Source organism: Nicotiana sylvestris, chromosome 11 (genome assembly GCF_000393655.2).
Source record: "Nicotiana sylvestris chromosome 11, ASM39365v2, whole genome shotgun sequence".
Lineage (NCBI taxonomy): Eukaryota > Viridiplantae > Streptophyta > Magnoliopsida > Solanales > Solanaceae > Nicotiana > Nicotiana sylvestris.
Genome location: NC_091067.1, coordinates 125,116,484 through 125,135,204, shown reverse-complemented (window position 1 = coordinate 125,135,204; position 18,721 = coordinate 125,116,484). Strand labels below are relative to the sequence as shown.

Genomic DNA, 18,721 nt, shown 5'->3' with positions numbered 1-18,721 from the left:
AAATATTCAGTTTTTAACCCTTCATGTAGATGATGACGAAGGAAAATCATGGTCTTCGCTTTATCCTGATTTGATGCTTCATTTCCTTGTATAATAGTATTTCCAAGACCTTTAGCGTCAAGGTGAATTTCAGCATCAAGAACCCATGATAAATAGTTCCTTCCGGTGATGTCAAGTGCCACAAATTCAAGTTTTGATAAATTTGACATAGTGAAAACTATCATAAAAGATGAATAAGTTAGAGAAATAATTATAATAATAAACAATTAATGAAAACAAAACGATTAAGGTAAAAGAAATGAAAATAGAGCTATATCATGTTAACAATCTACTATTTCATTTTATTCTTGCCATAAAGTAGAAATTACATACTTGTTTCATTTCACTTTATATTATTGATATATATGTGTTAATAGAATTGAACGTGACTAACATTATTTATATGTTCCAATAAATATAAAGTAATTAAAAAATTATTGCTTGTCAATTTATTTCTCACAGTTCTTCAAAATGCCTTAAAGATATGTTTTGATCCAGGGAGTCCATGACATTAGTGCATAGCTAGTTTTATGACTTTGAGGTCCTCTAAGAGTTGAGCACGGAAGGAAGTAGTTATTTAATCACTGCAATGTACTTAAACTATTTAAGATGCCCAAGCGCACAAGTAATCTGCAAACAATGAGCATATGATATGTACTGCCATAAATAAGATGATTATAATGATACATACCTTAATAAAATATGGCTCAACTTAGCGGGAGTTAAGAATAAAATTAGAGCTTCGTGCTGATAACGTGTTATAAAATAAAAGTAATGCAGTAAAATGTAAATAAGAAGAGATAGAAAGAAGGGAGAAGTGTTTTCTTCTTTCACTTTGGTGTATTTTTCCATTGCAATTACATGACCTTTTATAGGCATAAAAAGTAAAAATGATGGACATAAAGTAGGAAATTTAATCTTTAAGTTATTCACAACATGGGCATCCAATGCAGCATTCAATGTAGTATCCAAAGTAGTATCCAATGTACAAACTATTCATAACAGAACAAACTTTTTACTATAAAGTAGATATTGCTCTACAATGTTATGACGTCTATAACAGAGGGTGCAGTGATAATAGCGGTGTATACGGTCAAAATCATATGCCTCCGATTTTGTGGGCTCGAAGGGTCGCATCGAGGATAAAAGTTCGATATAGACCAAGCTCGGGCTCGAAGGTAGAATAAAAGGCTCGAAGACTTAAGTGCTCGAGGAACATCGGAACCTAGTACAACCGACTCCGAGACAGTGTCGTTGTGAGTTTGTTACAAGAGGACAAGATTCCTGCCACGTCCCTAAGATCGTGGCGTAAATCCTGGAATAAATTTGTACTAATCCGTACTAGGCGGTTAGACAGTTGTCCCAATAAGATTCTTTACTGTAAATAGAAATGTACCTTATTTAGAGTCCCTTTCCTATATAAAGGGGACCCCAATCATTTGTAAAGATCATTTAATCATTTGCAAAGAATATACTTTCTTACTTTTTCGCCCATTGTTTATCAGAATTATCCTTTAGTTTTATTATTCTTGACCAATCTCGAGGTCACTTGGGCTTGAGGTCTAAACTAACTTATCTACTGATTTGGTCTTACTTATTTCCTTCATCTATACTTCATATTTCTTGATTATTTAATTAATATTAAACTAAATCACGTATATTTACAACCACAAATCAAATTTAATTGTTACTTATATCTTCGAGGCAAACAAGCGGGTCAAAGTGAAGAATTGGCTTGCTTCGAGGGTGGGAAGCTTCTAAAGAAATGACGTACATGACATTTTAGGTAAAACCCACATCAGAAAAGAACGAACAAAACAAATTGCTATATAACATAGAGCAAAAATTCACAAGTGCTTTGGCCTCAATGTGACATAACCCAATGGATAAATTCGTGAAATTGTTGTGCATTCCATGTGTTTCAGATTTGAAATATTTGCAACCACTAAGTTTACAATCAACAACATGAATGGTACTAAGTCTATTTTAGCAAAATATTTACCATTTTGCAACAAATCAAACAGTTTAATCTTAAGAGTTACAAATAAAAGTTGAAAATACATACTATAACTTAATTATGTTTAACTTATAAATGTCAATATAAAAAACACATCTTGTATTCATTTATTGATGCAATAATTTTTTTCCGCTGAATACATACCCAGCCCTTAAACTTGTACCTTTTTCCACCTAGGCACTCATCCCATGACCTATTGAGCACTCAATCTCTATTTGAATTGTGTCAATTAAACACAAGAAGTTGACCTGGCATAAAAGGTGAATCTCACCTATTTTGAGCGCGTGTACAATAAAAAAGAGCTAAAATGGCCTTCTTCTCCAAATTGAAGCCAAACTCACTTTAAACTTGCTTAAGCAGTTAAGCTCCTTTCATTCACCAAAATAAATACACAATAGAAACCCAGCACAAAGTTTTATAGTTATAGAGAACTTTACAAACACCCAACAAATAAAGAAAGAAAAATGCATACCCAGCTTTAGGAAGAAGAAAAGAAAAATGCATACGCAACTTCTGGAAGAAGAAATTTCAGAAACATGAAGACCAAATTTCAGAAATTTCAACTCATCGCACTATTTTAATTTTCGTTTTACTTTTATAATTATTGAAGATTTTTTTGTTATTCTCTTTGGGGTTTGTGAGGTGATGTAGTTGGTTTATTCCAAAATATAAGACCCAGAAGCTTTTTCCTTAATTAGCTGTTAGATATTTCATAATAGAATCAGTGTTGTTTATCGAGTAAAAAAAATGAGATTTTGTCTAGAAATTTATAGAACTTGGCCATAACAGAGGAATTAGATCGGCGAGGATGACCCCTGATCTGGTCTAACAGAGGAAGTTCTTAAAAAAGAAAAGAATCTCGTGTGGGGAAGAAGATCAACAAAGAGAGAGAAAAAAAGCTATTGTAAACTAACACAAAAAAAATTATAAATTAATGGAGATAATTTTCTGTGGAAGAAGATGTACGTGGGGAGTATATTATTTTTCTATTTTAATGCTCAAAAAGTTAAAAAGAGCCACATGTTCAATTTGCATTGGCTTGTTAAAACATCACTACGAGAGTGAGCTACACGCATCTTGTTTTCTTAACTGTTCGAGCTTGTCGTGTCTAATTGGCACAATCTAAATAGAGATTGAGTGCTCAAGAGGTTATAGGGGGTCTGATATTCAGCCATTTTTTTCCTAGTCGTATCAACGATAATGAATGCGATAGGTGAAAATAAAAATTGGAAAACACTCAAATCCAATATACATGTAAATATTGGTACTGCTTTGGGATAATGATTTTTTCTATGAATACAGAGTTGACTAGATCAGACCCAATGGTAAATTTGGTAACCTTCACGTTACACTATTTTTCCAGGTACTATCATCTCAAAATTTAAGCTAATATATATACACATCACCGTCAACCGACACAAAGATCCCCTGCCCCAAAATACTTAACATTATAAGCTCGTAGGGATTTACTGAGTTGATTGGATGAGTGAGTTTTTATATGGAAAACTTGAGATTTATTTCCCTTCACCAACAGCCTTTTTAGTCAGAGTTCGTCGCACCGAACTTGCCTAATACATTTTTCATCTCTTATGTGATTTGCAAGCTATTGCATATTGAACACGTTACCTAGTGCGCACCCAAAAAGTAGCGATCGAGAATTTCATGGGAATTTTCCAAAAAAACTTAATACTCATATTCCATTGCCTTCGTGTCAATGTAAGAGTCAGTCATTTTTTTTTCCAGTTTGTTTCTCACATGAATCTTGCTCTAATTTGACAATTTGACAACTCTTCCAACTTCTTATTACAACCTTTATGTGACTAAAATAAGTGCTCTTTTTATTTTTGCTTTTTTGCAATACTTATATTATATTTTCTTTGAGGCCAAGGTGCAAATATCAAGATCTGACATCTATGGAGCATATATAATAATTGACCAATTAAACACATTGTACAATTAGAGTAGCTCTACAGCTCAGTTGCCATAGATCTATATTATGGAATTCCAGATTTAGTTATTGAACATTGGGTTGTTTTTCTCATCTAAGAATATTTTTTTGAAATTGTATCATGAAGATAATAATGATTAATGATTTATTGTCATTGATGTACATGCAAGAATGAAAGAGGGAAAAATTGAAAATAAGATATATTACTACTATAATTTACTAAGTGTAAGATCAAATCATGATCTTAACATATCAAAATTTCGTATATAAAGTGTAAGATCAAGTCATAATCTTAACATATCAAATTTTCGTATTTCGATTTATCATAAAGAATCTAGTGAAAATTTATATAAAACAACAAGTACAAGATCAAGTCATGATCTTAACATATCAAAATTCCGTGTTTCGACTTATCACAGAGAATCTAGTGAAAAATAATGTAAAACGACAAATATAACGGATATATTAACTTGTTTAAATATAATTTACAGCTGCTCGAAATACTAATCGTTTAAATAATCATCACGTACTTAACGGTAAAAAATGTTCAAATACATCAACTAATTGTAATAATCGCCTTGTTTTAAGCTTGACCTAATTGTAATTGATACAATTTGCTAATAATAGAAAGTTAAATTGCGCCATAATTGGAGCTTAGAAAAATGAAAGAGTTTCCTTTTTATTTCTTCAATTTAGAACAGTGATCCAATTGCGCCATAATGGGATCTTGATATGTTCCATTGGGGTCTTTAGTAATTAAAAAACAATAAATAGCAAATCCACTTGTTAAAAGAAATTACGTAAAAAGGGAAAAAAAGTAGAGGGGATTATTTTTTATTTTTAGATAGAAAAGTCCAAATTAAGTCCAAAAACTGACTATAAAACTCCCCCAACTCTCTCTCTATCAATTACTCACTACACACTCACACTGTCTACACTATTCCACTCCTCTCTTCTCTTCTCCTCTCCCCTTCCTTCTTTGTTTCTCTACAATGCTGAAATACTGCTCTGTTTTATAAATCGAACAGAGCAGTATTACACTATCAGTATAATTTAACCTATTTAATCGAGTCTTTTTTTTTTTTTTTTGGAATTTAACAAATGGCGGAATCAACTTTTCAGGCGACTGCTTCTGATATTGCTGGGCAAATAGGGATGATGTGGGAAGTATTAAAGGCGCCATTGTTAGTGCCATTGTTGAGGGCAGCTGTGTACATTTGTTTAGTAATGGAGTTAATGCTTTTTATTGAGAGGCTTTATATGGGAATAGTAATTGTTATTGTTAAGCTTTTTATGAAAAAACCAGATAAAAGGTATAAATGGGAACCAATGGCTGATGATGATTTGGAAATTGGTAGTGCTGATTTTCCAAAAGTTCTTGTTCAAATCCCTATGTTTAATGAAAGAGAGGTGACTAATTTCATCATTATGTTTGTTTAATTTCTCGATTTGCTTAAAAATACGTAGAGATTTGTTTAATTTGTGTTTAGTTGTTTGTTGTTGAAATCCTTGTCACTTGTTTGGTATAGGTTTATAAGATCTCCATTGGAGCTGCGTGTAACCTTTCATGGCCGTCGGATCGACTCGTTATTCAGGTTCTTGATGATTCTACTGATCCTATCATTAAGGTAATTCAAACAGTCCCTTAAAATTGCATTGCCAATGTAATTATGTAAGCATCCTTTATTTATAATTTACATCATAATCATTGCGAAATTCAAACAACAAAGCACATGGTACTACAATTAACAGCGTACTTATTGATAAATATTTTTTAATCACAGTCTTTTTAAGAAAATGCTTGGATTTCAAGTTTGGTACCTTGATCTTTGTAATGTAATCCTTATAATAAGATCTCGAGTTTTGACCTTTACTTAATTTTTACACTTATTCCTATATATTCCGACCCTCTAATTTCTTACAACTGTTAAATTTTGGCCCTTCTTTTAAGCATTTAATTTAGCTTTAATTGTGAATGTCGACCTTTTATGACACATTATTCACCTACCAAAACCGACATTATTTCCCTTAAATTTCTTATATGCAACTCAATAAATAACGACTATTATTGGTTTATTTTTCCTTAATTAAACATTTATTATTATGATAGGATATGGTTGAGACAGAATGTCTAAGGTGGGCAAGCAAAGGACTTAACATAACGTACCAAATAAGAGAATCCCGCGGTGGTTACAAAGCTGGAGCACTTAAAGAAGGATTAAAGCATAATTATGTCAAAGATTGCGAGTACGTCGTTATTTTCGACGCTGATTTCCGACCCGAACCCGATTTTCTCCGTCGATCCATCCCGTTTCTGGTACATAACCCGGAAATTGCCCTGGTTCAGGGTAGATGGCGATTTGGTAAGACTTGAATTTATCTTCTAATTACCGTTAATTGCATTTAAGTTGATTTCGACTAACTTGAAATTGAGATATTGATTGTTCATTAATTACATTTATTATGTGTTGCTATAGGAAAGTGTCGGTGGTCCTAGTGAACAGTGTCACTGTTACTAATTTAAGTAGTGCACGTTTAAGCATATGCATTTTAAGACGCTAAATTAAAAAGTGTAAATTATACTACTAAATACTCTATACTTCGTGGAAAGATTTGCTGCATATTTTCTGTGGGTCCATCAAAACTCCATAAGTCACGGGAATTGGGATGACGTTTATAGTTTACTTTCTCCATTGACGTTCCGTACATCACGGGCTTAGACCATAACAAATTCACCTACACAATTTTTATTTGTGTTGATAATGATCGAGGTCATAAAAAAAGGATTTAATTAGTTATAACGAAGGGGAGTCTTGGAGCAACGGTTAAATTGTCTTTGTGTGACATATAGGTCATGGTTCGAGCCGTAGAATAAGTCAATAATATTTGTATTACCGCAGGATACTTTATACTTCAAGTTGCCTTTTTAGTTTACATGATGATTTTGAAGTTTCTTGTACAAAAGTTAGGACCCCACGATTGATAATACTTTATATGCGCGTTCAGCCAAAATGAAGGTTTTTGCATTTAAGCAACTTAAATACGAAAATGAAAGAAGAAAATACTAGTTTAATGAAGCATCCTTGTCGGTGGCGACATCAACGGTGGAGTAATGACGTTATTATCCTGTCCGTTTGTTGAAGCCCCCGAGTTAACGGCGAGGAAATGCAAGATAACCGGGGTAGGTTTGTCATTTTGTTGAACAACGTGGACGAAGTCGGATTTTACTTACGTAACGGTCAACAGTGAGGTGAGATTGTAGGAGGGGTAGATTTGTCATTTAATGCGCCTCCACGTGCAATTATGCTCAGCTCAGACCCACAAGGGTCCACTTCGTGGATCCCACTGTGTCAGTTCCACGTGTCTCTTCATTTCCCTTACTCTACTGTTCTCACCGACACTTTGTTTGGTGCTTGTTGATTCTTTTGTAGTAAGATTTTACTTCCTTTTTTGTATGCATCTTAAAATATTTTTTGAGATGTATATATGTATAGTACGTGTCGAAAGTAACAAGTTCAATTGGACATGCAGAACTTATCTAATAAGTTGTAATTATTAGCGATTAAGTTGTAATTATAACTGCTCTGCAAATTATGTAACAAAGGGCTGTGCTTATTGTTTTTATTTTATGGTTATTACAGTGAATGCAAATGAGTGTCTATTGACAAGAATGCAAGAGATGTCACTAGATTACCATTTTACAGTGGAGCAAGAAGTGGGCTCATCTACTCATGCATTTTTCGGTTTCAATGGTGAGATGAAAAAGAATTACATATTACTTTATTGGTTTTTACAATTACTTTTGAGTTATTTCACAGTTGGCGGTGCTATGCTACCTACTAAAATGTTAATATAAAAAGTTAGTTGGGTAATTAATTAAACTCATTTGCAGCTGTAGCAAGAATCAAGCTGATACCCACATGCTTCACTTCCATCTATAGTTAATATCTGACCTCTTTATTAATTGAAACTGTTCCCCTTTTCTTTTCTTTTTTCCTTTTTCTAAATGAAGCTAAGATTCAATGCATTTTGTTTTAATAAGAAAATCAATCAAGAGTTAAGAGTACCTGTATATGTCGAAATTTTTTAATAAGAATATTCTTCAATATCTTTAGATAACTTTATTCGAGCTAGCATTCAAGGTGTAGCCTATTGTCGATGAATTAAAATGAAAATTATCGAAGACCATGATTTAATACCAATATACGAGGTGATTTTTTTTCTTCTGTCCACCTCTTGGCGGTGGAGTTATCTTAATATGACACATTATTGAGCGTAAAGTATCTTAATATGACACATTATTGTAATGGATTTGTTCATGAAGCAAATGCGTAACCAGAAAAAATTCAACTTTTTATAGGAACTGGTGGGATATGGAGAATAGCAGCCATTAATGAAGCTGGTGGATGGAAGGACAGAACAACTGTTGAGGATATGGACCTTGCAGTTAGAGCTAGTCTTAAGGGCTGGAAGTTTGTTTACCTTGGTGACCTCCAGGTACTTGATAAAATTCCTCACTGGATCACAATTCTTGAAAACTTTCTAGTTAGAGGAAATAACTGCTAAAATTCCCTTTTATTTTCTTTGTACTTTAGGTGAAAAGTGAACTTCCCAGTACATTCAAAGCCTTCCGTTTTCAGCAACATCGTTGGTCTTGTGGCCCTGCCAATTTGTTCAGGAAAATGGTGATGGAGATTGTTAGGAACAAGGTCAGTTGTCTGTCTAATGATAGTATTGCATTTAATATGAAACAAAGGAACATGAACTAAGATAAGGACAATCTTGTCTTGTTGTTTTTGCAGAGAGTGAATGTTTGGAAGAAGTTTTATGTGATCTACAGCTTCTTTTTCGTCCGGAAGATCATAGCTCACATGGTTACATTTTTCTTCTTCTGTGTTGTTCTTCCATTGACACTTTTGGTTCCTGAAGTTGAAGTCCCACTATGGGGTGCCATTTACATCCCTTGTATCATCACCACTCTCAACTCTGTTGGAACTCCAAGGTCTACTACTATAACATCATGTCCTAACAAGTTGTCGCTTTTCTCCTTTAACTCTTTCACAATGTTCTAATATGCTTATGGGAGTTGCAGGTCAATTCATTTACTGTTTTATTGGATTCTCTTCGAGAACGTGATGGCTTTCCACCGAACCAAGGCTACATTCATTGGTTTGCTCGAGGCAAAGAGGGCCAACGAATGGGTTGTGACAGAGAAACTAGGTGATACTCTCAAGAACAAAGAGAAGTCGAAACCAGCCAAGAAAGCCCGAGGACCTCTATTTGGAGACAGGTGAGGAAACTCTGTTCCTTAATACCACTAAATGGTTGTAATATGTCATCTCGTCACAGCGGGGTTCAGAATGATTATTATATGTTTACATTTTCAATAGCCCCCTTTAAAATTCGCCTCTATCTTAACAGTCAATTTGTTATAATTTGTACAGGATTCTTCCACAAGAATTGGGATTTGCAGTGTTCCTTTTCTTCTGTGGTTTATATGATGTTCTTTATGGGAAGCGAGTGTACTTTATCTATGTCTTCCTGCAAGTCATTACCTTTACCATTGCTGGATTTGGCTACGTTGGCACTATAGTCCCCTCTTAGCGGCAGCAGCAGCAGCAGCTTTCCCACTACTGGCAAGAGTTTTATCGCCAGCAATTGTTTGTTTCATCTACACAGAAATATAATTTATATGAAGTACTTTCCCTGCAACCATTTGGATGGTAAATTCAAGAAAATGATCCATCTTTAGGCTCAGCACGCCGATAACTTAAAATGGATGAATTGTTGAAGAGGGCAATGAACGTTGAAGTAGAAAATGATTAGCCAATAGATAGATTATATATTTTACTTGTTAGAGTGCATTTTAGTTGTGTGACATTATATTTCTTTGGCTTGTAAGTCATTGTTTTGTTTGCTTATTGTATCTCTCACCTTTCTGGAGAGGAGAATAACCTCAAGATATGACAAAAAGGGCCAACTCTGTAATCAGATTTTTTTTTGTCATTCTAGTCTCAAGACTCTTTCAATATATAGGAGTTTAGTGATTCAATGAATTTAACGTCTCAGTTATTTACTGTTTTTTCTATTTAGTAAGTCTTTTGTTGGAACTGAAGCAGTTTTTTATTTGTTGTGTGATAAGAAAGGTATATAAAGTGTTTGAGCTCTATTCCATCTTTTTGTCGCTATCCTTTAATTTCTGGTTTTCAGTTTATAGTACAGAGTCATCTACTTTAAATATTAACGTATGAAAGTGAAATGATTGAGGTAGAAGCAGAGTTTCTATATATGATAATAAAAATGTTTTTTGGTCATTTTCCAAGTTCCACCCAAATCTTAAAAATGTTTTTTGGTCATTTTCCAAGTTCCACCCAAATCTTTGGTGAGGGTTACTAGTATATTCATTTATTAAATTTCCTACTTTTGAGACCCTTGAATCATTGCTGATATCGTGGTATAGTGGCAAATACGCAAGATACTTTCTTAAATTAAGCAACAAGAATTTAATTAAATTCAGCATTTTTACACCTTTCAAGCAAAGAGATCTGTTATAAAAATGCTTTTAATTGGTTATCTAATCAAAGGTTCATAATGGAGTGAACTTTTAACTTTAATGAGAAAGAGGAGAATGGCGCACCTTTCACCTTTCTTCTTTGTAACACCAAATATTACTCACAGAAATTGGGTACTCAGACATAGGATATTATTAGCAATTTGATAACTGATACTATTTGGTACCCAGTCACACTTTCATCTAGAAAATATAGCATTAGGTGTACGTTATCGTCTATTGGGCAAAATAACATGGACAAACAATAAGAAAGCTAGCAAAATGAAAATGTATGTCAAACTATACTACTACTCCACAAATTAAGAAGTAACGATAAATGCTGTCTTTACTTGAGACAAGGTTTGGTATCAGTTATGTTAAGTCACTTTCATGCCACCGAGACGACAAGGTCAGAAACAAAAGTAAAGAAATCAGAAGAAAAGAGTAAAAGAGCTAAGAGCTTATTCATAAAAACTCTGGCTAATAGCACATGGCAAGAAAGTACTTGACTGGTCGTTTGGCACGCAGACTAAATTATTCCGAGATTATAATCTTTGGACTAATTTATTCAATTTGGGAGGTTGGATAATATAATCCCAATTTTGATAGGAGAAGGTGGAATATTCTATATTAAGATTGGGATTAAATTTATCCTGAAATAAATTTATACCATCAACCAAACATGGTATAAATTTAATTTCATACCTTTTCACACCTTATCCTGCGTACTAAACGACCCTCGGTATATATATATATAACTTGTTAATTCCCACAATAAGTGCCTAAATGGCCTTTGTCTCTACTTCAACGTGTCATTAGTAGGTCTTGTCTTCAATAATTGGACTTTGCCTCGGACACTTTTTCTTTCTCAGAATGGAAAAGAAAAGAATAAAAACTTAAAATAGATTGCTCCTACATTCAAGCAAATTAAATTTAGTTTAATCGTAAATTACGATTGAAATTTACAAGAAAATGAGCAGAGATTGCCCAAAAAAAAGAACTCACCCAAGCAATCAAAGTCACTACTGTTATTATTGGTGAAAGAACTCGGGAAAGAAAAAAAAAATTGTACCAAAGTAGCATACATAAGAGTAGCGGGATGATTGAGATTTCTCCATCCTACTTATAAAAAATTTCGATTTCAAGCATTTGGAATGAAGAATCTCTTAGTTAGGAGTTTCTACTTTAGCCCCCTTTAGTGATCCTACCCAAAACAGATTGTCAAAATAGCATGGGCTAAGTAGTTTTTAGACTCTTAATTTAAAAACAATCAATACTTACAAAATAACTAAAAATATCCATTATTTAATACGAGGGTAATTTTTTTTTTAAAAAATATAGCCTTAGCTGAAACATAAAATAAAAAAAATTCAGCATAATATGTTGGATTTTGGAACTTCCGCATATAAAATTCTAGCATATTATGTTGGAATTCTACCACATTATGAATTTCAACATATTATGTTGGAATTTCACATGTAAAATTTGACCTCCAACATATTATGCTAAAAAATTAGGATTTTAACTAAGGATATTTTTGTCTAAATTTTATTTTCACATAAAAAAGTGATTAAATTTTAGTTAATTTTGAAACTATGTCTAATTTTTAATTAGTAATTACAAATTAGGGTAATTCTGAATTTCTCCAAAACGAATTAGTTGGACTTGTAAATTCCGAATTTAAAAAAAGAAAAGAATAAGAGACATTTTGATGGAAACGTAAAGTCAACAAAGAGAGAAAACCTTTTATGGAAGAGGTTTCTAGGTAAGATATCAAGGATGACTTCCTTGTGGGTTTAGGTTGAAAAGGTTAAAGTCACTTGTTGCACCAATATGTTTGTCTAAAGGAAGTAACTTGTTGCACCAAAAAAAAAAAAAGGAAGTTACTTGTTATACATGGACGCTCTACAACTTCTCCTCTAACGAACACAAAAATGATCTCACATGATTGGTCCGAACTGCAGAGTATTTCTTGCAAATAAGTACTATTCTTTCAGCATTAGTTGATATCCTTAGATGAAAAAAGGACGGGAAAGACTATTGTTAACGTTGGATGATATACTCGAGATTTGTCTTCTCTAGTAAATCACATCAATAACAACAACGACCGAGTAAAATCTCATAAGCGGGGTCTGGGGAGGGTAATGTGTAGGCATACCTTATCCCTATCCCAACTGAGTAGAGAGGTTATTTTCGATAGACCCTCGGCTCAAAAAGATGAAACGAAAAGAGACAATATATTAGTACCATCAACAGAAAATAATAGAAATAATGATAGTATCATAAGAATCAGAAACTAGATAAATAGCAATAACAACACCAGTAAATAAGGCCCGGCATAGTAAAAAAATGAGAGAATAGTGTGAACACAACATTAACCACTATCAGTCTAAGACAAAACCCTATCATACTAGTCTCACAATGGTACGAAGTAGAAAAATACTCAACTACCTCCTAACCTATAACCCTAATGTTGGACATCTGCACCTTTCTATCAAGGGTCATGTCCTCGAAAATCTGAAGTCATGTTATGTCATGTCTGATCACCTCTCCCCAATACTTCTTAGGCCTCCCTTTACCGCTTTGCGTACCCGCCAAAATTAACTGCTCACACCTCCTTACCGGGGTATCTAGGCTCCTCCTTCATACGTGCCTGAACCATCTGAGTTGTTGACTAGAGTTAATTAACAAAGCTGATAAGTTAACTGTAATTAGCTATGTAACTATAGTTAGGAGTTAGTTAGTACAGTAATTATGAGATAGTTATACTGTAGCCGTATAAATATACTGTACACCCTGTAAAAACACACGCTTGTATCAATTTCATTCTTCTTCTAATACAGAGATTTGTTTCTCTTGAGTGTGGCCTTCATCTGCATGTCTTCTTCCTCAAGCTCGATCTCCAGATCTATGGGAGCTAACATGGTATCAGAGCCACTGGAGTGAATCGAAGACATCTCTCAAGCTAATCCTTTTTCTCGCTACCTCAATTTCACAACTATGTGGGAAATTGTCCAATTGTAGCGTGTAGCTGAAAGAATAGGGTTTACTCATGAAGAAGCAGCTGAAAATGGCGATTGGAGAAGAAACAACTACTGATAACGTCAATAATGCAGCCGACACAACTGTGTTTCCGTCAATTGACCACAATCATCCACTCTTCCTTCAACCAATCGACACTCCAGGTTGTAATCTGATCTCTCTTCAACTTACTGGTTCAGATAACTACGCGATATGGAATAAGTCTATGAGGATTGGTCTGTTAGGGAATAGTAAGCTAGGATTTATAGATGGTCATTTTCCTAAGTCTAAATTTGAACCTGAATTTCATGATCAGTGGGAGAAAGTGAATGCTGTAGTTCTCTCCTGGATAATGAATGCAGTAAAGCCAGGTTTACTTAGTAGTGTATGTAGGCATATAAATTTTATTAAAATTAAATCCATTAAATAATTTGAGTTATATTTTAAATTCGAGATATATTAGTCCAAATAAATATATGGGCTAATACAATTGAATTAATTATATAAGTCCAATATATATTAAATAAATAAGTCTTAATCCATTGGGCTAAAGTGATGAGCCCACTTTATTAAGCCCAAGATGTCATCTTCCTAAAGGCCCAGTTTGGTGCCACGTGTCAAATGACATGGCGGGCCAAGTCAAACGGAAAAGCCAATAAGATCATGCCACATGTCAAAATGACAAGGCATGCCAAGTCACGCTAAAAGGCCAATGAAATTGCGCCACGTGTGCAAGTGACATGTTCTAGCCAATCAAATGCGGTCATGTCACACTTCAATTTGATTGGTCGGAAAGAATTTGTTCTTATCATAACTCTTCCCTTCCATAACTATAAATAGGGGTCTTCATAACTCAGAAAGGACACCATAAGTTATAACAAGAAGCAAGAAGAGCTCGTGGATCAAACGCTGCAAATTCCTCCACAAGTTTCAAGCTTCAAGCAATCAAATTCAAGCTCAAGAATGAAGAACAAATCAAGTTCAAGCTCAAGAACGAAGAACAAATCAAGGTCAACTTCAAGCAATCAAGCTCAAGCTCAAGAACAAGATCATCGTTCGTGGCAACAAACATAGATTCAAGATCAAGCTCAAAGGCCCTTGAATTTATTTACTATTGAAAAGAAGAATTAGAGGAATCATAGAGATTGTAACACTCATATTATTTCAAATCAAATACTACGATTGTTGCGATATTTTCGGTCTTGATTTTATTTTCTTGACGCAAATTTATTGTCTACAAATTCTGGCACGCCCGGTGGGACAATCTCTACCTCTCATCTCAACTTTTCAATCACCAAAGTCCAAGAACATTGAAATGGCTTCAAAGAAAATCAACTCCGGTTCAACTTCCACCAAGGCTGCTAACTCCAGGTTCTATGCTGATGTGGAAAACATCCTCGATATTACCTTTGGAAGCTTCGGACCAGTTACGAGGAGCAAAGAAATCTCTTTAGGACAATAAGCACCCCAAGTGTCGTCCGCGTCAACCCCTATTTTTGGATCTTCATCCTCAAAAGGAGCAAGATCTTCCACAAACACATCTGAAGGAGGAAGCGATGTTGCTGAAAAGATCAAGAAAACTCTTGTTCTGCTTGACCTCTCCGAATCCAAGCACTCTATTGTGTAGGAGGATGATGATGCTTCAAGTGATGGATCCTCCATGCTTACACCATATAGCGTGAGTCGATCAAGGATCTATCTGTGTGAAAATCCATGCTACTCTCCGTTGTCCACGACAATCATGCAAGCCATGGTGACAAATACTTCATCTGTGGAGGAGCAGTTGGCAAACTTGACGGAAACAATCGCTGGCTTGACAAAGTGCATGCAAAATCAAGAGGCTAGAATCGACAAGCTAACAGACAGGGTGGGAATCTTGATGGAAGAAGTATCCACCCATGCAAACGGCAAGCTCCCAGAAGTTCTAGAGAGTGACTCTCCCCCAAGACAAGTAGCATCCACTAAGGCTATCCCTATCTCATCTGAAGGGATGATTCCAATCGATTAACTGAAGGAGTTCATTGAACGAACCATTAAAAACAAATATGAGGTTTCTGCCAAATCCTCCTTTACGTATGCAAACTTGTACACTGCAAGAGTCGATATGTTGAAGATGCCTGCTGACTATCAACCTCCAAAGTTTCAACAGTTTGATGGTAAAGGTAACCCAAAGCAACATGTGGCGCACTTCGTGGAGACGTGCAACAATGCTGGGACTTATGGAGATTACCTCATCAAGCAGTTTGTCCGCTCGCTAAAAGGAAATGCTTTTGACTGGTACACAGACCTCGAGGTTGGATCTATCGATAGCTGGGATTAACTAGAGCAAGAGTTCCTCAATCACTTTTATAGTACGAGACGTACTGTGAGTATGATAGAACTTACAAATACTCGTCAACGAAAGGGAAAACTAGTTATCGACTTCATCAATCGTTGGAGAAACTTAGTGAAGCTTCAGGCATAGAGATGTGCATCCAAGGCATGTATTAGGGATTGAGCTACATCTTGCAAGGTATCAAGCCTGGCATATTTGAAGAACTTGCAACTCGTGCCCATGACATGGAATTGAGCATGGCCTCCGCTGGAAATGAAAGACTGCCCATCTATAAACCTTGCAAAGGGAATGACAAGCAAGAAGTCAGGAAGTGGGGCAAGTTCGTACCCAAGTCTGAAAGCAAAGAAGCTATGAATGTCAACACGTCACGTGTGAAGTTCACGACGAAGGTGAGCAAGCAGCAGAGTATGAAATCCACTTATTTTCAAGATAATCCAAGTGGAAAGTTTATTCTAAAATAAATGCAAGAGAATGAGTACCCATTTTTGGACTCTGATGTGCCAGCCATTTTCGAAGAACTCCTCGAGTTAAATCTTATTGAGCTTCCGAAGATGAAGCGACCAAATGAAGCTGGGAAAACAAATGACCCAAATTACTGCAAATATCACCGACTTGTAAACCACCCTTTGGAGAAGTGCTTTGTCTTCAAGGACAAAGTCATGGACTTGGCTCGCAAAAAGAAGATCGTCCTTAAAGATGAGAAAGCAAGTGCAAACCAAGTTTCTATCACCTTTGGTTCATTCAGTCCGGATGAATTATGTGGTTTTAAAGAAAGTAAAGATGAAGAATTACTGGAGAGCGACAAAGCCAAAGTCAATCAACCTGATGATGATAAAGGTTGGATATTGGTGACTCGTCGTAGGCACCACAAAAGGAGCCCATGAAAAGAATCAATAGAACAACCAACAAGGAAAATGATGGTGAAAAGACCAAGGAGATGGAATCCAGTTAAATATTTGAAGAAAGCAAAAGTGGAGGTGCACCATCCTCAAAAGCCAAGACATCCAGTGATCTTGGAGGAGCTCTTACTAAGTTGGTTCAACACGAAGATTTCGCATGAGGGTATTGAGGCCTCTTGTTGCAATGCTGATAAAGGGGAAGAAAAGAGTGATGTCCTACCATTGGCACCATCTTTGTAAAAGCTCATCGAGTCCACTCCTCAAGAAGTTAATGCTTCTGAGGAAAAAGTCACGTTTACAAATGAAGATCTTCTAGTAGGTGATACTCTTCATAACTACCCGTTGTACCTGATTGGCTATATACGTGATGAAAAGGTAAATCGAATTTTGGTTGATAGAGGATCCTCAGTGAACATTTTACCAATTCGCTCTATGAAAGAACTTGGTATTCCCATGAACGAACTCTTAAAAAGTCGTGTGATGATCCAAGGATTCAACCAAGGGGGGCAAAGATCTATAGGCGCGATCAGGTTGGAAATCACCATTGAAGATATGCAATCAAGTTCATGGCTACATGTGATCAATGCAAAGACTTCATACAACGTCTTGCTTGGAAGGCCTTGGATACATGAGAACAAAGTGGTTCCGTCTACCTACCATCAATGTTTGAAATACTATGAGGGTGAAGTCGAGAGGAAGATAGTTGCTGATGATGAGCCAATTATCGAGGCCGAGCCACACTTCACTGATGTAAAGTTCTACTTGAAGAACCGCATTGTGAAGGAGATAAAAGTTAACGGTGGCATGAAAAGCAAGAATGACGAGCCGATAACTAAAAGAGCTGAGGTGACTATTGGTAAAGCCAAAGCTGTTACTAATGAGGTACACACCAACATGAATAAATCTCATAAAGGGGGTATTTCATCTTATGGCAAGAACGTAAGTCGTGCGCTCCAATATGTCCCTAAAAGGAATAAAGATGAAGGTGAATCATCTAATTTCCAAGCTAACATACTAAAGGAGTTAACTCTTCCGGTCAAAAGAATTGAGGCACTAAAGTCATCCTCAATGCCGCTTGCAGGGTTTGTGGCCCAAAATTGTTTGCAGAATGTGGCACTCCCTACAAAGCGAATAGACAAAGGTTTTGATCCTAATTCTTACAGGCTATTACAAAAGCTGGATACAATCCTAATGAGCCATCAAAGTTAGGGAAACTACCATCAGAAGTTGCAATGAGACAACCACGTGACGGTTTGGGATACAAGCAACCGTCACCAGTGCACATCTCAATAAGAAGGGTGAGTAGCAATTACATCACTGTAGAACATGAATCTACCGCTTCTAACAGGCCTTCTGTCTTTGACCGACTTGGAAAATCAACTGTGAGAACTTCCGTATTTGAGAGATTGGGTCCATTAAAGAAGGGGAACAAGTTCCAGAGAAATTTTCAAAGCATAAGAATACCCGATCCACCCAAAATCCAGAAGATCTCTAATGATTTCCAAAGTTTGGTTCCTTCAAGAATGAGGCGACAAACAAAGCTTGTGGCTTCATGTAAAGAAGTACTAAAGGTAAAACCATATAATGTGGTCTACACTAAGGAACGTGATGAAGATGAAGAAAGTGTAGGTTCTTCTTATCATATCACTGTACAAGGCGAGAATGGTGTTTCGTCTTTGATGGAGGATGATGTAGAATTGGAGCATGTTTCACCGTGTTATCACATATCCTTCAATGATGGGGACCCTCAAGAAGATGAAGATGTGAAAGATGCTCCACCTGAACTTGAAGAAGGAGTTAAGACGACAATTGATGCCTTAAAAAAAGTCAACCTTGGTACCGATGAAGAGCCAAGACCCACCTACCTAAGTGCTTTACTAGAAGTTGATGAAGAGAGCACTTATATTGAGTT

At 35.5% G+C, this 18,721-nt stretch overlaps 1 protein-coding gene across 1 annotated transcript; it reads left to right on the top strand.

The window, feature by feature from the left end:
- The first annotated feature begins 4,914 nt into the window (after window positions 1-4,914).
- LOC104241010 (glucomannan 4-beta-mannosyltransferase 2-like) lies at window positions 4,915-10,171 on the top strand. The gene is made up of 9 exons (XM_009795909.2): window positions 4,915-5,414; window positions 5,534-5,632; window positions 6,115-6,367; window positions 7,646-7,756; window positions 8,365-8,501; window positions 8,600-8,713; window positions 8,807-9,006; window positions 9,097-9,294; window positions 9,449-10,171. Exons 1-9 carry the CDS (start codon window positions 5,106-5,108, stop codon window positions 9,606-9,608), a joined length of 1,581 nt encoding a protein of 526 aa, XP_009794211.1. The 5' UTR covers window positions 4,915-5,105; the 3' UTR covers window positions 9,609-10,171.
- The last annotated feature ends 8,550 nt before the right edge of the window (window positions 10,172-18,721 follow it).

Excerpts from the sequence above, each read along its gene's own strand:
- LOC104241010 (XM_009795909.2), top strand. The coding sequence starts at position 5,106 with ATGGCGGAATCAACTTTTCAGGCGACTGCTTCTGATATTGCTGGGCAA. Across the intron at positions 6,368-7,645 it reads TCAGGGTAGATGGCGATTTG|TGAATGCAAATGAGTGTCTA; the intron begins GTAAGACTTGAA and ends TGGTTATTACAG. Across the intron at positions 7,757-8,364 it reads TGCATTTTTCGGTTTCAATG|GAACTGGTGGGATATGGAGA; the intron begins GTGAGATGAAAA and ends AACTTTTTATAG.